General features: G+C 46.1%; 1 protein-coding gene across 2 annotated transcripts; it reads right to left on the bottom strand.

Moving 5' to 3' along the window:
- Positions 1–672: 672 nt before the first annotated feature.
- COPS7A (COP9 signalosome subunit 7A) lies at positions 673–7,019 on the bottom strand. Of its 2 annotated transcripts, none has more exons than XM_026502577.4 (8): positions 6,879–7,019; positions 6,191–6,395; positions 4,440–4,515; positions 4,132–4,220; positions 2,801–3,003; positions 2,040–2,145; positions 1,727–1,878; positions 673–1,558 (listed from the first exon to the last, which is right to left on the bottom strand). In XM_026502577.4, the coding sequence occupies exons 2-8, from the start codon at positions 6,350–6,352 to the stop codon at positions 1,519–1,521; spliced, it is 828 nt and encodes a 275-aa protein (XP_026358362.1). In that variant the 5' UTR covers positions 6,353–6,395; positions 6,879–7,019; the 3' UTR covers positions 673–1,518. The 2 variants fall into 2 exon arrangements, with proteins under 2 accessions (XP_026358362.1, XP_026358361.1); XM_026502576.4 differs by having other exon boundaries at positions 6,852–7,002.
- Between the last annotated feature and the right edge of the window lie 6,829 nt (positions 7,020–13,848).

Genomic DNA, 13,848 nt, shown 5'->3' with positions numbered 1-13,848 from the left:
TCCCTCTCTCGCTGGCTGTCTCTATCTCTGTCGAATAAATAAATAAAATCTTTAAAAAAATATCTCAAAAAAAAAAATAAATCTCCACCTAGAGAAAAACAATCTCTGGAAAGCAGCTCAGGCAACACTGGGACCCTCAGGAGGCAACCGCTTCCCGTGCAAGTTGGGGGGGGGTGTTTACACTAGAGCTTCCCCCATTCTGAAGCGTGCACAGCAGTGCACTAGACCAAGGAGACCCATCCTCCCAGCGCGGGAAGCTCTGCCTTGGACAGCGGACAGGAGCCTGCTGCTGCTTACTGCAGATCTCAGAGTTCTGGGTGGTTCTGATGCGAGAACTGAAGGTTATCATCAACTCTTCTGTGAGAAGGCAGGCGACAGGCGGCAGGCCAGCTCCTTGAGAGCAGGGCCAACGACAGTCACTCTGCACGTCTGGCGCTCTGCACATGTTGGTGCTCAGAAGTATCCGCTGCTGCTGAATGAGTGCCGGGATACTGAGCAATTTGTCCAGCATCCCACGACTCAAGATCTAGGTCTCCTGGCTCCCAGGCCAGGACTCAGCACCTAGTACCTGGTTCTCTTCTTTCCCCAGCACTTTGCTTTAGAGTGGATGGACAATGAGCCTTCTTCCCATCCACAAATACCAGAGACAGAAGATACCCATTTCCGGGCATGTTTGTAGATAGACTTCTCATAGATTTATTTCTGTTTCATGTTATATATAGATATATGTATATATACTTTTTTTTTTTTTTATACAATCTATATCCCCTTCCCTTCCCCACCAAACGCACAAAAGGAAGTATAAATCTTTCCAGGATCGCCATCAGGCTTTCCAAGATAGCCAGGGCTAAGAAAGAGCCATCTCTCAATATCTCAAGAGACCGCTGCCCTTCTTCGGCTCTGGGGTCATTGAAGCAGCAGCATTCCCAGGACCCAAGGGGAGGAGAGAGGAAAGGAAATAACTGTAGTGTGACAGGATTCTAGGATGAAAGTGTCCAGTGACTCCTAGAACGGCAGACTGGCTCCCAGAATTCTCCGGGTGGGAATAAATGTGGAAGCGCTATGGCTCTTCGGATGCTGCCCAGATAGGCTGGGGGTAACGGGTACAAATCGGGGATTAGGCGTGCAGGGTTGGGGTGGTATGAGAAAAAACACACGTGAGTTATGCTGGAGAAGTAGCAGCCCCACCTACTCCATGACATATAATAAACAGGAACAGACGCTGGCCCCCCTTCTAAGAAACAAGGAGAGAGCACGGCAGGGACGGGGAGGGAGACAATGGGACACATAATAAAGTCACATAAAGCAAAAGTACCAACAAAAACATGACTTGTACTTGCCTCCTCCCTAGAGAAGGTATGATCTATGCTTGGGCGTCGGGGAGAGAAGAGGGAGGTTAAGGGTCATGAACCTAGGATTATCAGCTGGCCAGGGGCACAGGAAGGCTCTCTGAGGACTCCTAAAGGACAGGCAGGCAGCTAGGACCCCGCATTCCCCAGGGAAGAAACGACAGTCCCTTCAGTTCGACTTGGACCAAATCTTGGCGCTCCCTCGGAGCCTGGCAAGGGGAAGAGAGAGAGAGAGGCTGCAGGGAATCCCCTCAGCCCTGCGGGCTCCCCCCACTGTCTACCCCCATGCAAATGACTAAAGGGGGTGAGGACAGCCAGATCTCCGAAGTAACAGCAGTACACCCCGGAAGCAAGCGGCTCCTGCCACGCTGGCTCACCCCTTGCCCTTTGAGGCTTTCTTGCTGGGTTGGCGTTGGTTGGTGCCAGGGGCGGGCTCCCTCAGCTCAGTCAGGTGCTGCTCAGGGTCCTGAGATGTTGCTGCGGCAGCGGCTGCTGTGGTAACTTTAATGGTTTTCTTAAGGTTGGCGACCTACCCGGATGCAAGCAATAGGGGATAAGGAAAAGTCCCGGAATCGGAGAGTCCCTGCCCACCTCATCTGTTTGCTATAGCCACGGTCCCAACCCCTCTGCACAGGACAGCGGGCCCGGGCTGCGAGAGCCTGGGTCCGTCCCGATCCCTCGCCTGCTCACCTCGCTCTCGATCTGCTGCTTCAGGCCTAGCTGCTGTTCCTTGTGCTGGTTGGCGCGGCTCACCTGCTCCTCGATGCCTGACAGCACCACCTCACAGCCCACACACCTGCGCGAAGCAGGAGAAGCGTCAGCAGAAGGAGGCTGTGATCGCACGCTCATGAAAAACAGGCTCAGAATATCCTGCACCCAAACCCTCGTCTGAGTTAGGAACCCTCGCCAGGGCCCCTGGAAACCACGTGCAACCATAGTCCCAGGAGCCACAAAGACCCTTGGGGTCGGGGGGCGGGGAAGAGAGGAATGGGAAGTGCCTGGAGTAATGTGCAACATGTGAGGAGGGACTAAAACAACACTGCGCGGATGCTGGAGAGAAAAAAAGAAGAGGTACATTAAAGTTAGACAAGAACACAAAGAGAAAAATGGAAGTGGAACAGACCCGTGGCCTATAGACAGTGCTGCTTCCAGACCGATGGGATGAATCCAGCTCAAGCCAAGTGAGGGTCCAACATCGCAGTGAGGATCCTCTCAAGGCTACTGCTGCCCACCTCCCCCGTTATATGCCAAGGACACTGCTTCCGGCCTCCTGCCCCGCAGGCCCTCCTCTGCTCCCTTCTGCCCTCAGAAGCTTTCGGAGGAACGAGCTCATCTCCCTTCATCCTCTGGGGATCCCCCTCCGCAGCGCAGCACAGCCCTCGCCCTCCAAAGCCCCTCTCCCCTTTCCCGGAGGGGGAAGAGAAGGAGCAGGGCCAGGACACCGGTCTCACCACTCCTGCAGGGTTCGAGCAATGGCACTGAGGTCCTGGCGCTGGATGTCCCGCCCAATGCTGTAGTCCACCTCCAGCCGCTGATTGCGCTGGTCCAGGGAGCCACGGAGCACGTCGGCGTACACCGCCTCGATGACAAGGTCTTCCAGCTGCCGCACGTTACGCAGGGCGAGGGCCTCCAGCAACACCGCATATGGGATACACTGGGGTGTGGGGAGGTCGGGCTGGGGTTTGTGAGGTTCCACCGCAGAGAAGGGCTTCCAAGATTCTTCCCTCCATCCCTGCCCTGCCTCGGCTCCCCTGCCCACTCCACTCCCGCTCCTAAAGGACTGTCTCTAAAAGGCTGGTTCGAAGGCAAAATAAGTGAAAGTACTGCCCCCTGAAAAATACATCCCAAGAAGGACAACCGCAAATAAGAGAGATGTAAGTTCCCCTACCACCCTTCACCTCCGGCCCCAGAGAGGAAGAGAGTGACACCTGCCGGAGGCGTCAATCCTCTGGCCACCGCGCAGGACCGCGCACAGACCTTGGTCCAGACAAGCCCGACGTAATGGGAGCAGGTGGTGGGGGAGGGGGCTGAGTTACTGTTTATCATTTATACCCCGAGGCCCCTCATGACAGAGAGCCTGGCTTAGGTAAAATCATGAGGACCACAGGAGTGTCGAGTAAGTTGAGAGAATGTAGGTGGTTGGAACCTAACTGGAACTACAGAAATACTTCTGGGTTATACGCTTCTGACTCTAGCAAATAGAAGCCTAGCACTTTGCCAGAAGAGAGAGCCTTGTTCCCACATCTGAAAGCCGAGGCCGTTTATGTGGGACTTTCTTTTTTCTTTTTTAAGATTTTTATTTATGTATTTGAGAGAGAAAGAGAGTGTTCACACGCATGCATGACAAGCAGACTCCACGCTGAGCAGGGAGCCCAGGGTGGGGCTCGATCCCAGGATCCCGGGACCGTGACCTGAGCCAAAGGCAGATGCTTAACCGACTGAGCCACCCAGGTATCCCTGTGTGGGACTTTCTATAGCGAGGAGCAAGGTGACTGCTAAACAACTGAATGGCATCCTGGTTGCTATTTTGACCCAAATGCAAAAAAATGTTGAATGAAAAACAAAAACAAAACAGAAAATTAAGAGAATAATATTCAGCCTGAAAGGCTGCAGGTAGGGGAGTTTAGATACAGACCTCGGAGGGACACGCGGGTGGGGAAGGTGGAAGAGTAACAGTGTGGGCAAAGGCTGTCTGAAAGCAAATTCCCTTCAGACAGGCCCTTCGAAGGGACATTTCTCTTTGGCTCAGGACTGGGTAGGGTGGAGGGGGACTGTCACTCACCTTGACTTTGGCAGCCAGGGTGACAACTGATAGGTGTCGAAGTTTATTCTTCTGAGCCTCTGTGAGTGGGGGAAGATTCCGGGCTTCAGCTAGGAAAAAAGGACAAAGCATAGGAATTCCTGATAGCACTTTTGTGGGAAGCCCTAGCCTCCTTCCCTTGCTTTTTTTTTTTTAGTTTTCCATGCCAATTCAGGTCTTGACCCTGACCCTGTGTACCCCAAGAGGGTTTCCCAGGAATTTCTTCTAGTCCTTTCAGAAATTGCCCTTCTCCCACCTCCACTACTCCAGAGCTCCAGCCCTCTGGTTACCTAAGTAATCAGCATATGTCCCGTAAGCAAACACTGTGAGCAGCCGGAATGTGGAAGCGAAGTCACTCTCAGCCAGCTGCAAGAATATGAAGGAAGAGGTGACAGGACGGGCCTCCCTCCAGCTTCCCAGCCTCACTCCGTTTTGAATTCTACTTTCTGGCTGCATCTTTCCCCTCTCCCATTGGCTCTCCCAGCTCACTGAAAGGACTTCTCTGCCTCTCTGGTTACTCTCCCCATTGGAAGGCCTCATTTCCACCTCCAGGCCCTTACTTACACTACCCCTGCCCCCAATCCACCATGCCCTCTTCCTCCATACATCTTCATTCTTAGCCTAAATTCAGAATTGAGTAATGTGTGTGGGCACGCGCACACCCAGACATTGCAAATTGTGTTTTGGTCCTTAGAGTGTGTTTAGTATTTCTGAATTTGAATATCATTAGGCAATCTGCTGTCCTTGCCAATTCACCAAAAACTCCTGCATGAGCCTCACTCATCTCTGATAGCTGCATGGTCTCAGCAGGTGCTGGAATTTGCGGCCTCTGCGTCAGACCTGTAGCACCCAAGAGGCTTCATCGCCCAGGCCGGCTCACCTAGATCTCATCTCCTATCACTGATCACTCATTCTGGCACTTAATCGATCAAATCCTTAGGTTGTTACCCAAGAATATCTTTCTTTCCAATAAGATTGCAGACCCAGGCCCTGGTATCCCACCCACTACAGTCTAGCAGAGCTATGCATATATTTGGCTCTCAATAAATACTTGCTAAATAGGTAATTTACACATCCACATCCATTCATCTTATCTCTGCAACTGGAATATAAGTTTCAGAAGGGTAATAAGCACTGTGTCTTATACTTTTCTGGTATTCCCAGATGACTAGCAGAGAGATAAAACAAGCACCCAATAAATGCTTCTTTTTCTTCACCTTAATGGACCCTCTACAGTTCCACTGCAGAGGAAAGCACGGAAAGAAGGCAGCCAGAGTGTTCCCCATATATGAGAGTGATCCCCAAAGGCTAAATCCATTGACTCAGTCAATCACTGGCCCTCAAAAACCTAACACAGTCTGCCCACATCCCAATGCCATAGCATCTCAGGACTTCGGCTGATGTCATACATTTTGGTGTTTCAGCCACTAGAGACTTTAAACTCTTTACTCTGCGACTTCAATGTGAACAGTTCTCTCTGCTGTGTTCCTAGCAACTTCCCACATGTCTTTGGGGAAAAAGACACCTTCTAACACTTCTAGACAGTTATCTAACTTAAGTGAATTAACAAAGGGTACAAAGTGGAGAGAGGAGGGTATGCCAATTTCATGTTCGTTCCTTCCATTTGTATTGCACTTTACGCTGCCCATAATCTGACCTGATTTCTATAACTGACGGTGAGGGGCGGTATCAGCTCCAATTTTAAAAGAGAAAACAGAGGTCCTAAAGTAAAAGCGACCTGATCAAGGCGACATGATTTTATTAAGAGCTACTACATTGGCGGAGACAGGCTGGAATCAGATCTCCTTTTCTGAATCACATGATCTTCTGCTTAAAAATGAAAAATAGTGGGTTTTACAGATGATTCATCACCAGAGGAAAGTAAGAGGTTTACTTGCCTACTTATTTTTGCCAGCTGCTAATTAATCATCATCTTATTCTTGTTCAACTGAATGGGTATGGAGTTGAAAATGAGCCCTGCCCCCCCATTCTCAAATTCAAACTCAGCCCCAAGGGTGGGCTTTCCAGGCCAGGAACCCACCTCTCTAACATTAGGCATATCCAGCAGTTCCCCAAACACGTAGACACCAGGAGCCTCCAGCACCTGGTGGATGAGTGTGGCCAGCGCTGCCCCCTTGGCCGACTTGGCCAGGAGCAGAAATTGCTCCTGGTTCTGCCCTGTCACCTTCACCTCGGCACTCATGGCTGCACTGAGCTGGGGGGACCTGGGCTCAGGATATCTGGAGCTGCAAGGAAAGAGAACGTGAAGCTGGAGGTCCCTGAACCCTGGGAGGGCGGGAAGCACAGGGGCCAGGGGCTGGATTGCAGAGGCACTGAGTCACTTCTGCAAATGAGGAATGAGAGATGGAGCAGTCTCAAACTCGGATCTAGAAATCCTAAAATCGGCCACTTTGATGGAAGCCTGGCTGAGACAGGGTTGCCACGCCCTCTCCCCCATCCCTAGGCCTGATCCCAAGCCCCACCACGTGCACCCCATTGAACCCCAAGGCACAGGATGTAGTGGGGGAAGGGGTGTCACATGGCGTCCACCCCAATAACAACGCTCCCTCATATTTCCATGGTGCCCCGCAAGTGCCCCCAACCACGTGACCTCACCCTCACGACCCTTCCAAGTGGCTCCGCCCCCTCCCTTAAAGAGGCCGCCCAGGGACCGTGGGCTCTCGGCGACTGCCCCGTCGTACCCTGGGTCAGACTCTGCGGGCCGCTACCTGGAAGCTCCGTCTTCCAGCACACCGGGCGGGGCCGCCGCTCCGTCACCTCCGGCAGCTGTTCCGAGCCTTTCCTGCCACCTCCCTGCAGAGTCGCTCTGGCCAGTAAACTCTATGGCTGGCTTCCGGGTCGTACTTCCGCTCTTGCGAGGCCGGTTTCGGGCGGGCCATGTCCCTCCCCCGCCTTCCGACGGCTGAAGCGCCTGCAAGCGCCAGTCATTCTATTCTTTGATTGGCTGTTGAGGAAGAATGACGGGCACCTTTTTTTCCCCTCCTGCTTGGTTTCAATAAAACTTTATTGTCCGATGAGCGCTGGAAGGTAACGGCGGAGGGAGCCCCTGGTCTCCAGCCGGTACCGGCGCAAAGCTTCCGGAAATCTGGAGATCCGGGCTGCATAGGATGCCTGGGGCGACAGGAAAGCTGTAATGGAAAAGAGAGAGGGAGAAGGAAAAAGGGGAGGAAAGGAAATGAGAGATAGGAAAGAGACGAGAATCAATACTAGAAGTTTAGCGGCAGGGATCCCCTGGCTCTTTTAACCGCTACTTTTTTTGAGGAGCAAAAGGAAAGAAGTGGAAAAAGTAAAGGAAGTAATAATAGGTAACATGTATTGAGTGCATCATTTAGAATTTTATCCCATTGAATCCAAATAACTATACTGCATCCCCAATGTGACTCCAGGACACCGTTTATCATGACTGCATATGTTTGTAGAGTGAGGCTTTCCTGTATATTGAGACTTTTAATTCCTGGGAGACGAAAAATCCTTAGGTGTAAGGAAGGCATCTGTTACTATTTTCACTTTACAGATAAGGAAATTGATGCTCATAAAAACTTAAAGATTTGCCTGGAATTCAGGTCTCTTAAAGCCCGAAGCCATCTTTCCATGTTACCATGATACTTTAGGGAAAATAATAAACAACTAACATTTCTATGGTGTTTTACATTTCATACTGGGCTTGCAGAAGTTCAAATAAGAATAAAGTTAATGACATCTTGGAGGCCTTTGTGTTGGGCGCTGAACGAAGAGGTTTACTTAATTCATTTGATGCTTATAACAATCTCTTATTGTTTCTATTTTCCAGATGGAAAAACTGAGGCCCAGGGGAGTTAAGTAATCTATAAGCAATGGAAAGAGGAGAAAGTGAGAAACAAGAGAACATAAATGAAGAGAATATCACAGGACTGGTAGACTGTTGGAGTGGAAGGGACTTTAAACTCAAAGTTTATGGTCCACATGGCTTGGTTTATGGTAGCTAATGAGAAGCAGAAACAGAAAAAGGAGATGGTGAGGGGAGAAAAAAAAAAAGAGGAAGAGGCAGAGGAAATAGTAAAGAAAAAGAAAAGAATGGAAGAGATAACACATAAAAGTGAGGAGAAGGAATCAAAAGCATAATAAAACAACTGAAGTTTGAAAGAACCAAAGAATTAATGAGTCCAGCCTTATCAATTTAAAGAGGGAAGGAAAAGGGAAAATATGGGGAAAGAACAAGAGCCCACATATGGTCTATTATGTACCATGTCTTTATCTGTTCAACTTTTAAGACTTTGTTTTTTTAGAGCGGTTTTAGGTTTACAATAATGTTGGCAGCAAGATACAAAGATTTCTCATAATAATTCCTGTTCCCACACATACATAACTTCCCCATTAACAACATCACTCACCAGAATGGTACTTTTTTTTTTCATCAAGGATGAACCTATATTGACAACATCATAATCACCCAAAGTCCATAGTTTATCTAAGGGTTCAGTCTTGGTGGTGTATATTCAATGGGTTTGGATAATGCGTAATGACATATATCCATCATTATAATATCATACAGAGTATTTTCACTGCCCCCAAAATTATCTGTGCCCTACCTGTTTCTCTCTCCTCACCCTCAACACCTTGCAACTACTGATCTTTTTTCATCGTCTCCACAGTTTTGCCTTTTCCAGAGTGTCGTAGAGTGGAAATCATACTGTATATAGCCTTCTCATATTGGCTTTTTGTGCTTTGAGATTCCTCCATGTCCTTTCAGGGCTTAAGAGCTCATTTCTTTTTGGCATCGCTAGTCTGCCATTGTTGGGATGTACCACGGTTTATCTATTCACCTACTGAAGGACATCTTGGTTGCTTCCAAGTTTTAGCAATTATAAATAAACCTGCTATAAACATTCATGTGCAGGGTTTTGGGTAAACAAAATTTTCTACTCGTTTGGGTAAACATCAAGGAGCATGATCGCTGGATCATATGGTAAGAGTATGTTTAAGGTTTGCTTTTTGTTTTTTGGGGTTTTGTTTTTGAGAGAGAACGAGAGTGCACAAGCAGGGGGAGTGGCAGAGGGAGAGGGAGAAGCAGGCTCCCCATTGAGCAGGGAGTCCAATGTGAGGCTTGATCCCAGGACCCTACGATCATAACCTGAGCTGAAGGCAGACTCTTAACCAACGGAGCCATCCAGGCACTCCAGAGTATGTTTTGTTTTGTAAGAAACCGCCAAACTGTCTTCCAAAGTGGCCATACTCATCAGCAATGTATGAATGGTTCTTTTTTGTTTTTTGGTTTTTTCTTTGTTTGTTAGAGAGAGAAGGGGAGAGCGCATGAACAGGGAGGGGAGGGATGGGGGAAAGGGAGAGAGAGAATCCCAAGTAGGCTCCACACTCAGTGTGGAGACAGACTCCGCCAGATCCCATGACCCTGAGACCATGACCTGAGCCACAATCAAGGTCGGATGCTTATGGGGCGCCTGCGTGGCCAGTCATTAAGCATCTGCCTTTGGTTCAGGGCGTGATCCCTGCATTCTGGAATCGAGCCCTACATCGGGCTCCTCCGCTGGGAGCCTGCTTCTTCCTCTCCCACTCCTTCTGCCTGTGTTTCCTCTTTCGCTGTCTCTCTCTCTGTTAAATAAATAAAATCTTTAAAAAAAAAAACAAAAAACAACAAGAGTCATATGCTTAACTGACTGAAGCACCCATGTGCCCCAGAAGTTTCTATTGCTCCACACCCTGGCCAGTTTTTGGTATTGTCAGTGTTCCAGATTTTGACCATTCTACTAGGTGTGTAGTGGTATCTCACTGTTGTTTTAATATGCATTTCCCTGTGGAACACCTTTTCACCTTGCCATCTGTGTGTCTTTGGTAGAATATCTGTTAAGGTCTTCGCCCATTTTTAAATTGTTTTCTTATTCATTGAGTTTTAAGACTTCTTCGTATATTTTGGATAATAGTCCTTTATCAGATGTGTCTTTTGCAAATATTATCTACCAGTCAGTGGATTGTCTTCTAATTCTCTTCTTCTAATTGTTCTATTGGAGAGCAGAAGTTTTTTATATTAATTAAGTACAGTTTATCAATTATTTCTTTAATAGATTGTGTCTTTGGTATTGTATCTAAAAAGGCATTACCATATTAGGTTTTTTCCTATGCTATCTCCCAGGAGTTTTACAGTTTTACATTTTACATTTAGGTCTGTGATCCATTTTGAGTTAATTTTTGTGAAGGGTATAAACTCTGTGTGTAAATTCTTTCTTTCTTTCTTTCTTTCTTTCTTTCTTTCTTTCTTTCTTTCTTTCTTTCCTTCTTTCCTTCTTTCCTTCTTTCCTTCTTTCTTTCTGCGTGTAAATGTACAGTTGTGTCAGCATCATTTGTTGAAGAGATCGTCTTCTTTTGGGCAGCGAAGAGGATCAAACCATTTTTTTGAGGGACTTCAGAGAAAGGTCATAGAGCTAGGAGGACGGTGAGATCCAACATCCTCGGCCAGACCAGGATCTCCCCAGCTTCACAGTCACTGAAAGTGAAGATATTATCTTTGATCCATCTTTTTGCTTTTGCTCTTTTGTCAAAAGTTACTTGACTATATATACGGGGGTCTATTTCTGGGCTCTCTATTCTGGTCCACTGGTCTATTTGTCTGTTCTTTCACCAATACTCCACTGCCTTGATTACTATAGCTTTATAGTAAGTCTTGAAATCAGACAGTGTCAGTCTTCCAACTTTGTTTTTCCCCTTCAGTACTATATGAACTATTCTAGGCCTTTTGCCTCTCCATATAAAATTTAGAATCAGTTTGTTAATATCCATAAAATAACTTGCTGGAATTGGGATTGGGATTGCATTGAATCTATAGGTCAAGTTGGGAAAAACTGATATCTTGATAATATTGAGTCTTCCTAGCCATACACATGGATTATCTCTCCATTTATTTAATTCTCCTTTGATTTCGTTCATCAGAGTTTTATAGTTTTTCTCATATAGATCTTATGTGTATTTTGTTAGATTTATTCCTAAATATTTCACATTGGGGGTTGCTAATGTAAATGTTGTTATGTTTTAAATTTCAAATTCCACTTGTTCATTGTTGGTATCTAGGAAAGAAATTGACTTTAGTTTTTTTGGGTTTTCTGTTTTAAGATTTTATTTTAAGCAATTTCTATGCCCAACTTGGGGCTCAAACTTACAAACCCCAAGATCGAGAACCACTTACCACACCCAGTGAGCCAGCCGGGTGCCCCAAACCTTGCTAGGCTTTCTTATTAATTCCAGGAGGGGTTTTTTTTTTTTTTTTTTTTGGTCAGTTCTTTCAGATTCCCTACATAAATGATTATGTCATCTACAAACAAAGACAGTTTGATGTCTTTGTTCCCAATCTATATATGTTTTATTTCCTTTTTTAAAATTCTATTTTATTTAAATTCAATTAATTAACATATAATGTGTTATTAGTTTCAGAGGTAGAGGTCAGTGATTCATCAGTTGGTTGTAACACCCAGTGCTCATTATATCACATGCCCTTTTCTTAATGTTTATCACCCAGTTACCCCCTCCCCCACCCCCCTCCCCTACAACAACCCTCAGTTTGTTTCCTATGATTAAGAGTCTTTAATGGTTTGTCTCCCTCTCTGATTTCATTTTGTTTTATTTTTCCGTCCCTTCCCTTATGGCCTGTTTTGTTTCTTAGATTCCACATATGAGTGAGATCATATGATATTTGTCTTCCTCTGATTGATTTATTTCTCTTAGCATAATACCCTCTAGGTCCATCCATGTAGTTGCAAATTGCAAGATTTCTTTTTTTTGATGGCTGAGTAATATTCCATTGTCCATACATACAAGTCTTCTTTATCCATTCATCTGTCAATGGACATCTGGGCTCTTTCCATAGTTTGGCTATTGTGGACATTGCTGCTGTAAACATTGCAGGGCAGGTGCCCCTTAGGATCACTATGTTTGTATTTTTGGGGTAAATACCTAGTAGTGCAATTGCTGGGTCATAGGGTAGTCCTTTTTTTTTTTTTTTTAACCTTAATATATTAGCAAGGGTTTCCAGTACAGTGTTGAAGAGGAGAGGGGAGAAGGGACATCCTTGCCTTGTACCTGATCTTAGTGACAAAGCTTCTAGTTTCCCACCACTAAGTATGATGTTGGCTGTAGGGTGTTGTTGTTGTTGGTGATATTCAATTACAACAGCCCTTTGAGGTGTTTATTAATATCTTAGTTAACCTATGAGGACACTGAGTATCACAGAAGTTAAATAATTTATTGAACCTCAGTGTAAGTGGTGGAGCTGAGATCCAGATGCAAGTTTGTTTGATTTCGATACTGTGTTAAGAAAGAGAAGAAAAAGGGGTGCCAGCTGGCTCAGCCATTGGAGCATGAGACTCTTGATCTCAGCAGTTGAGACCCACATTGGGTATATAGATTATTTAAAAAAATAAAATCTTTAAAAAAAAGAAAGAGAAGAAAAAGCAGAAAGGAAAGAGAGAAGAGAGAGAAAGAGATAACCTGAGATCTAGTCCTGATTCAGCCTTAATCCAGCTGTGACCTTAAAGCATATTGTGTCATCCTCTTCTGTATCTCCAAAGTGAGAGAACAGACAACAGACTTTGTCTTAAAGATTTTACTATTTTTAAAGTAATCTGTACACCCTCTACACCAACGTGGGACTTGAACCAACAACCCCAAGATCGAAAGTTGCACACTCCACAGACTAAGCCCGCCAGGTACCCCTAGACAACAGAATTTTTTTTTAAGAGAGAGAGAGAGAGGGAGAGCATGTGAGTGTGTGTGTGGGGAGGGATAGAGGGAGAGAGAGAATCTCAAGCAGGCTCTGTACTCAGTGTGGAGCCTCACAGGGCGCTCCATCCCACAACCCCCAAGATCATGACCTGAGCCATAATCAAGAGTTGGTCGCCTAACAACTGAGCCACTCAGGCATCCCTAGACAACAGACTTTCTAAGGCCAATTCTGATTTTTGTGTTTTGTGAAACAGAGAAAGAGGTGTAAGGAGAGAAGATGAGAGAACAGTAAGTAAGTAGAAAAGGAAAATTTGCAGAAAGCAAAGAGAGGGGCTGGGCTACAGAAGTGAGATTAGAAAGAGCAGAGCACCCGGGTGGCTCTGTCCGTTGAGCATCCAGACTCTTGGTTTCAGCTCAGGTCATGATCTCAGGGTCCTCAGCGGACAGTCTGCTTGAAGATTCTCTCCCTCTACCCCTACCCCCCTCTAAAAATAAATGAATACATCTTTTTAGAGAAAGAGCAGAGAAGGGAAGGAGGAGATGTGAAAAAGAAAAAAAAGGAATAGAGATGAGGGAAAGTGCAGAAAACTAAAGAAGCCCTCCAACAGGAGAATGGGAGCTCATTAAACTTAAGCAAAGCCTAGGATGTGACATTCATTAATTCACTTGTTACTAAATGACAGTTATGTACAAGGCCTTGTGCCAGGTGCTCTGTTTTTAATGCCAAGAATAGAAAACAAAATAAAGCTAGAGAAACTGACTGACACCAAGGAGTCAGACACATAATAAAATATTCACCGTTGATTCAAAGCTCTTATTGCCAAGTATTGTTCTAGCTACTAGGCACATAGATAAAATACGTGCCCTCCTGGTATTTACATTCTTGCGGTGAGACTCAGGTAATACATACATATGTACATTAATGGTCAGGAGGTAATAAATATTATGAAGAAAAATAAAGCCAGAAGAAGGGGA

Source organism: Ursus arctos, unplaced genomic scaffold (assembly GCF_023065955.2).
Source record: "Ursus arctos isolate Adak ecotype North America unplaced genomic scaffold, UrsArc2.0 scaffold_26, whole genome shotgun sequence".
Classification (NCBI taxonomy): Eukaryota; Metazoa; Chordata; class Mammalia; order Carnivora; family Ursidae; genus Ursus; species Ursus arctos.
The sequence above is the reverse complement of the archived record's forward strand: the minus strand, read 5'-3'. Positions and strand labels throughout refer to the sequence as shown.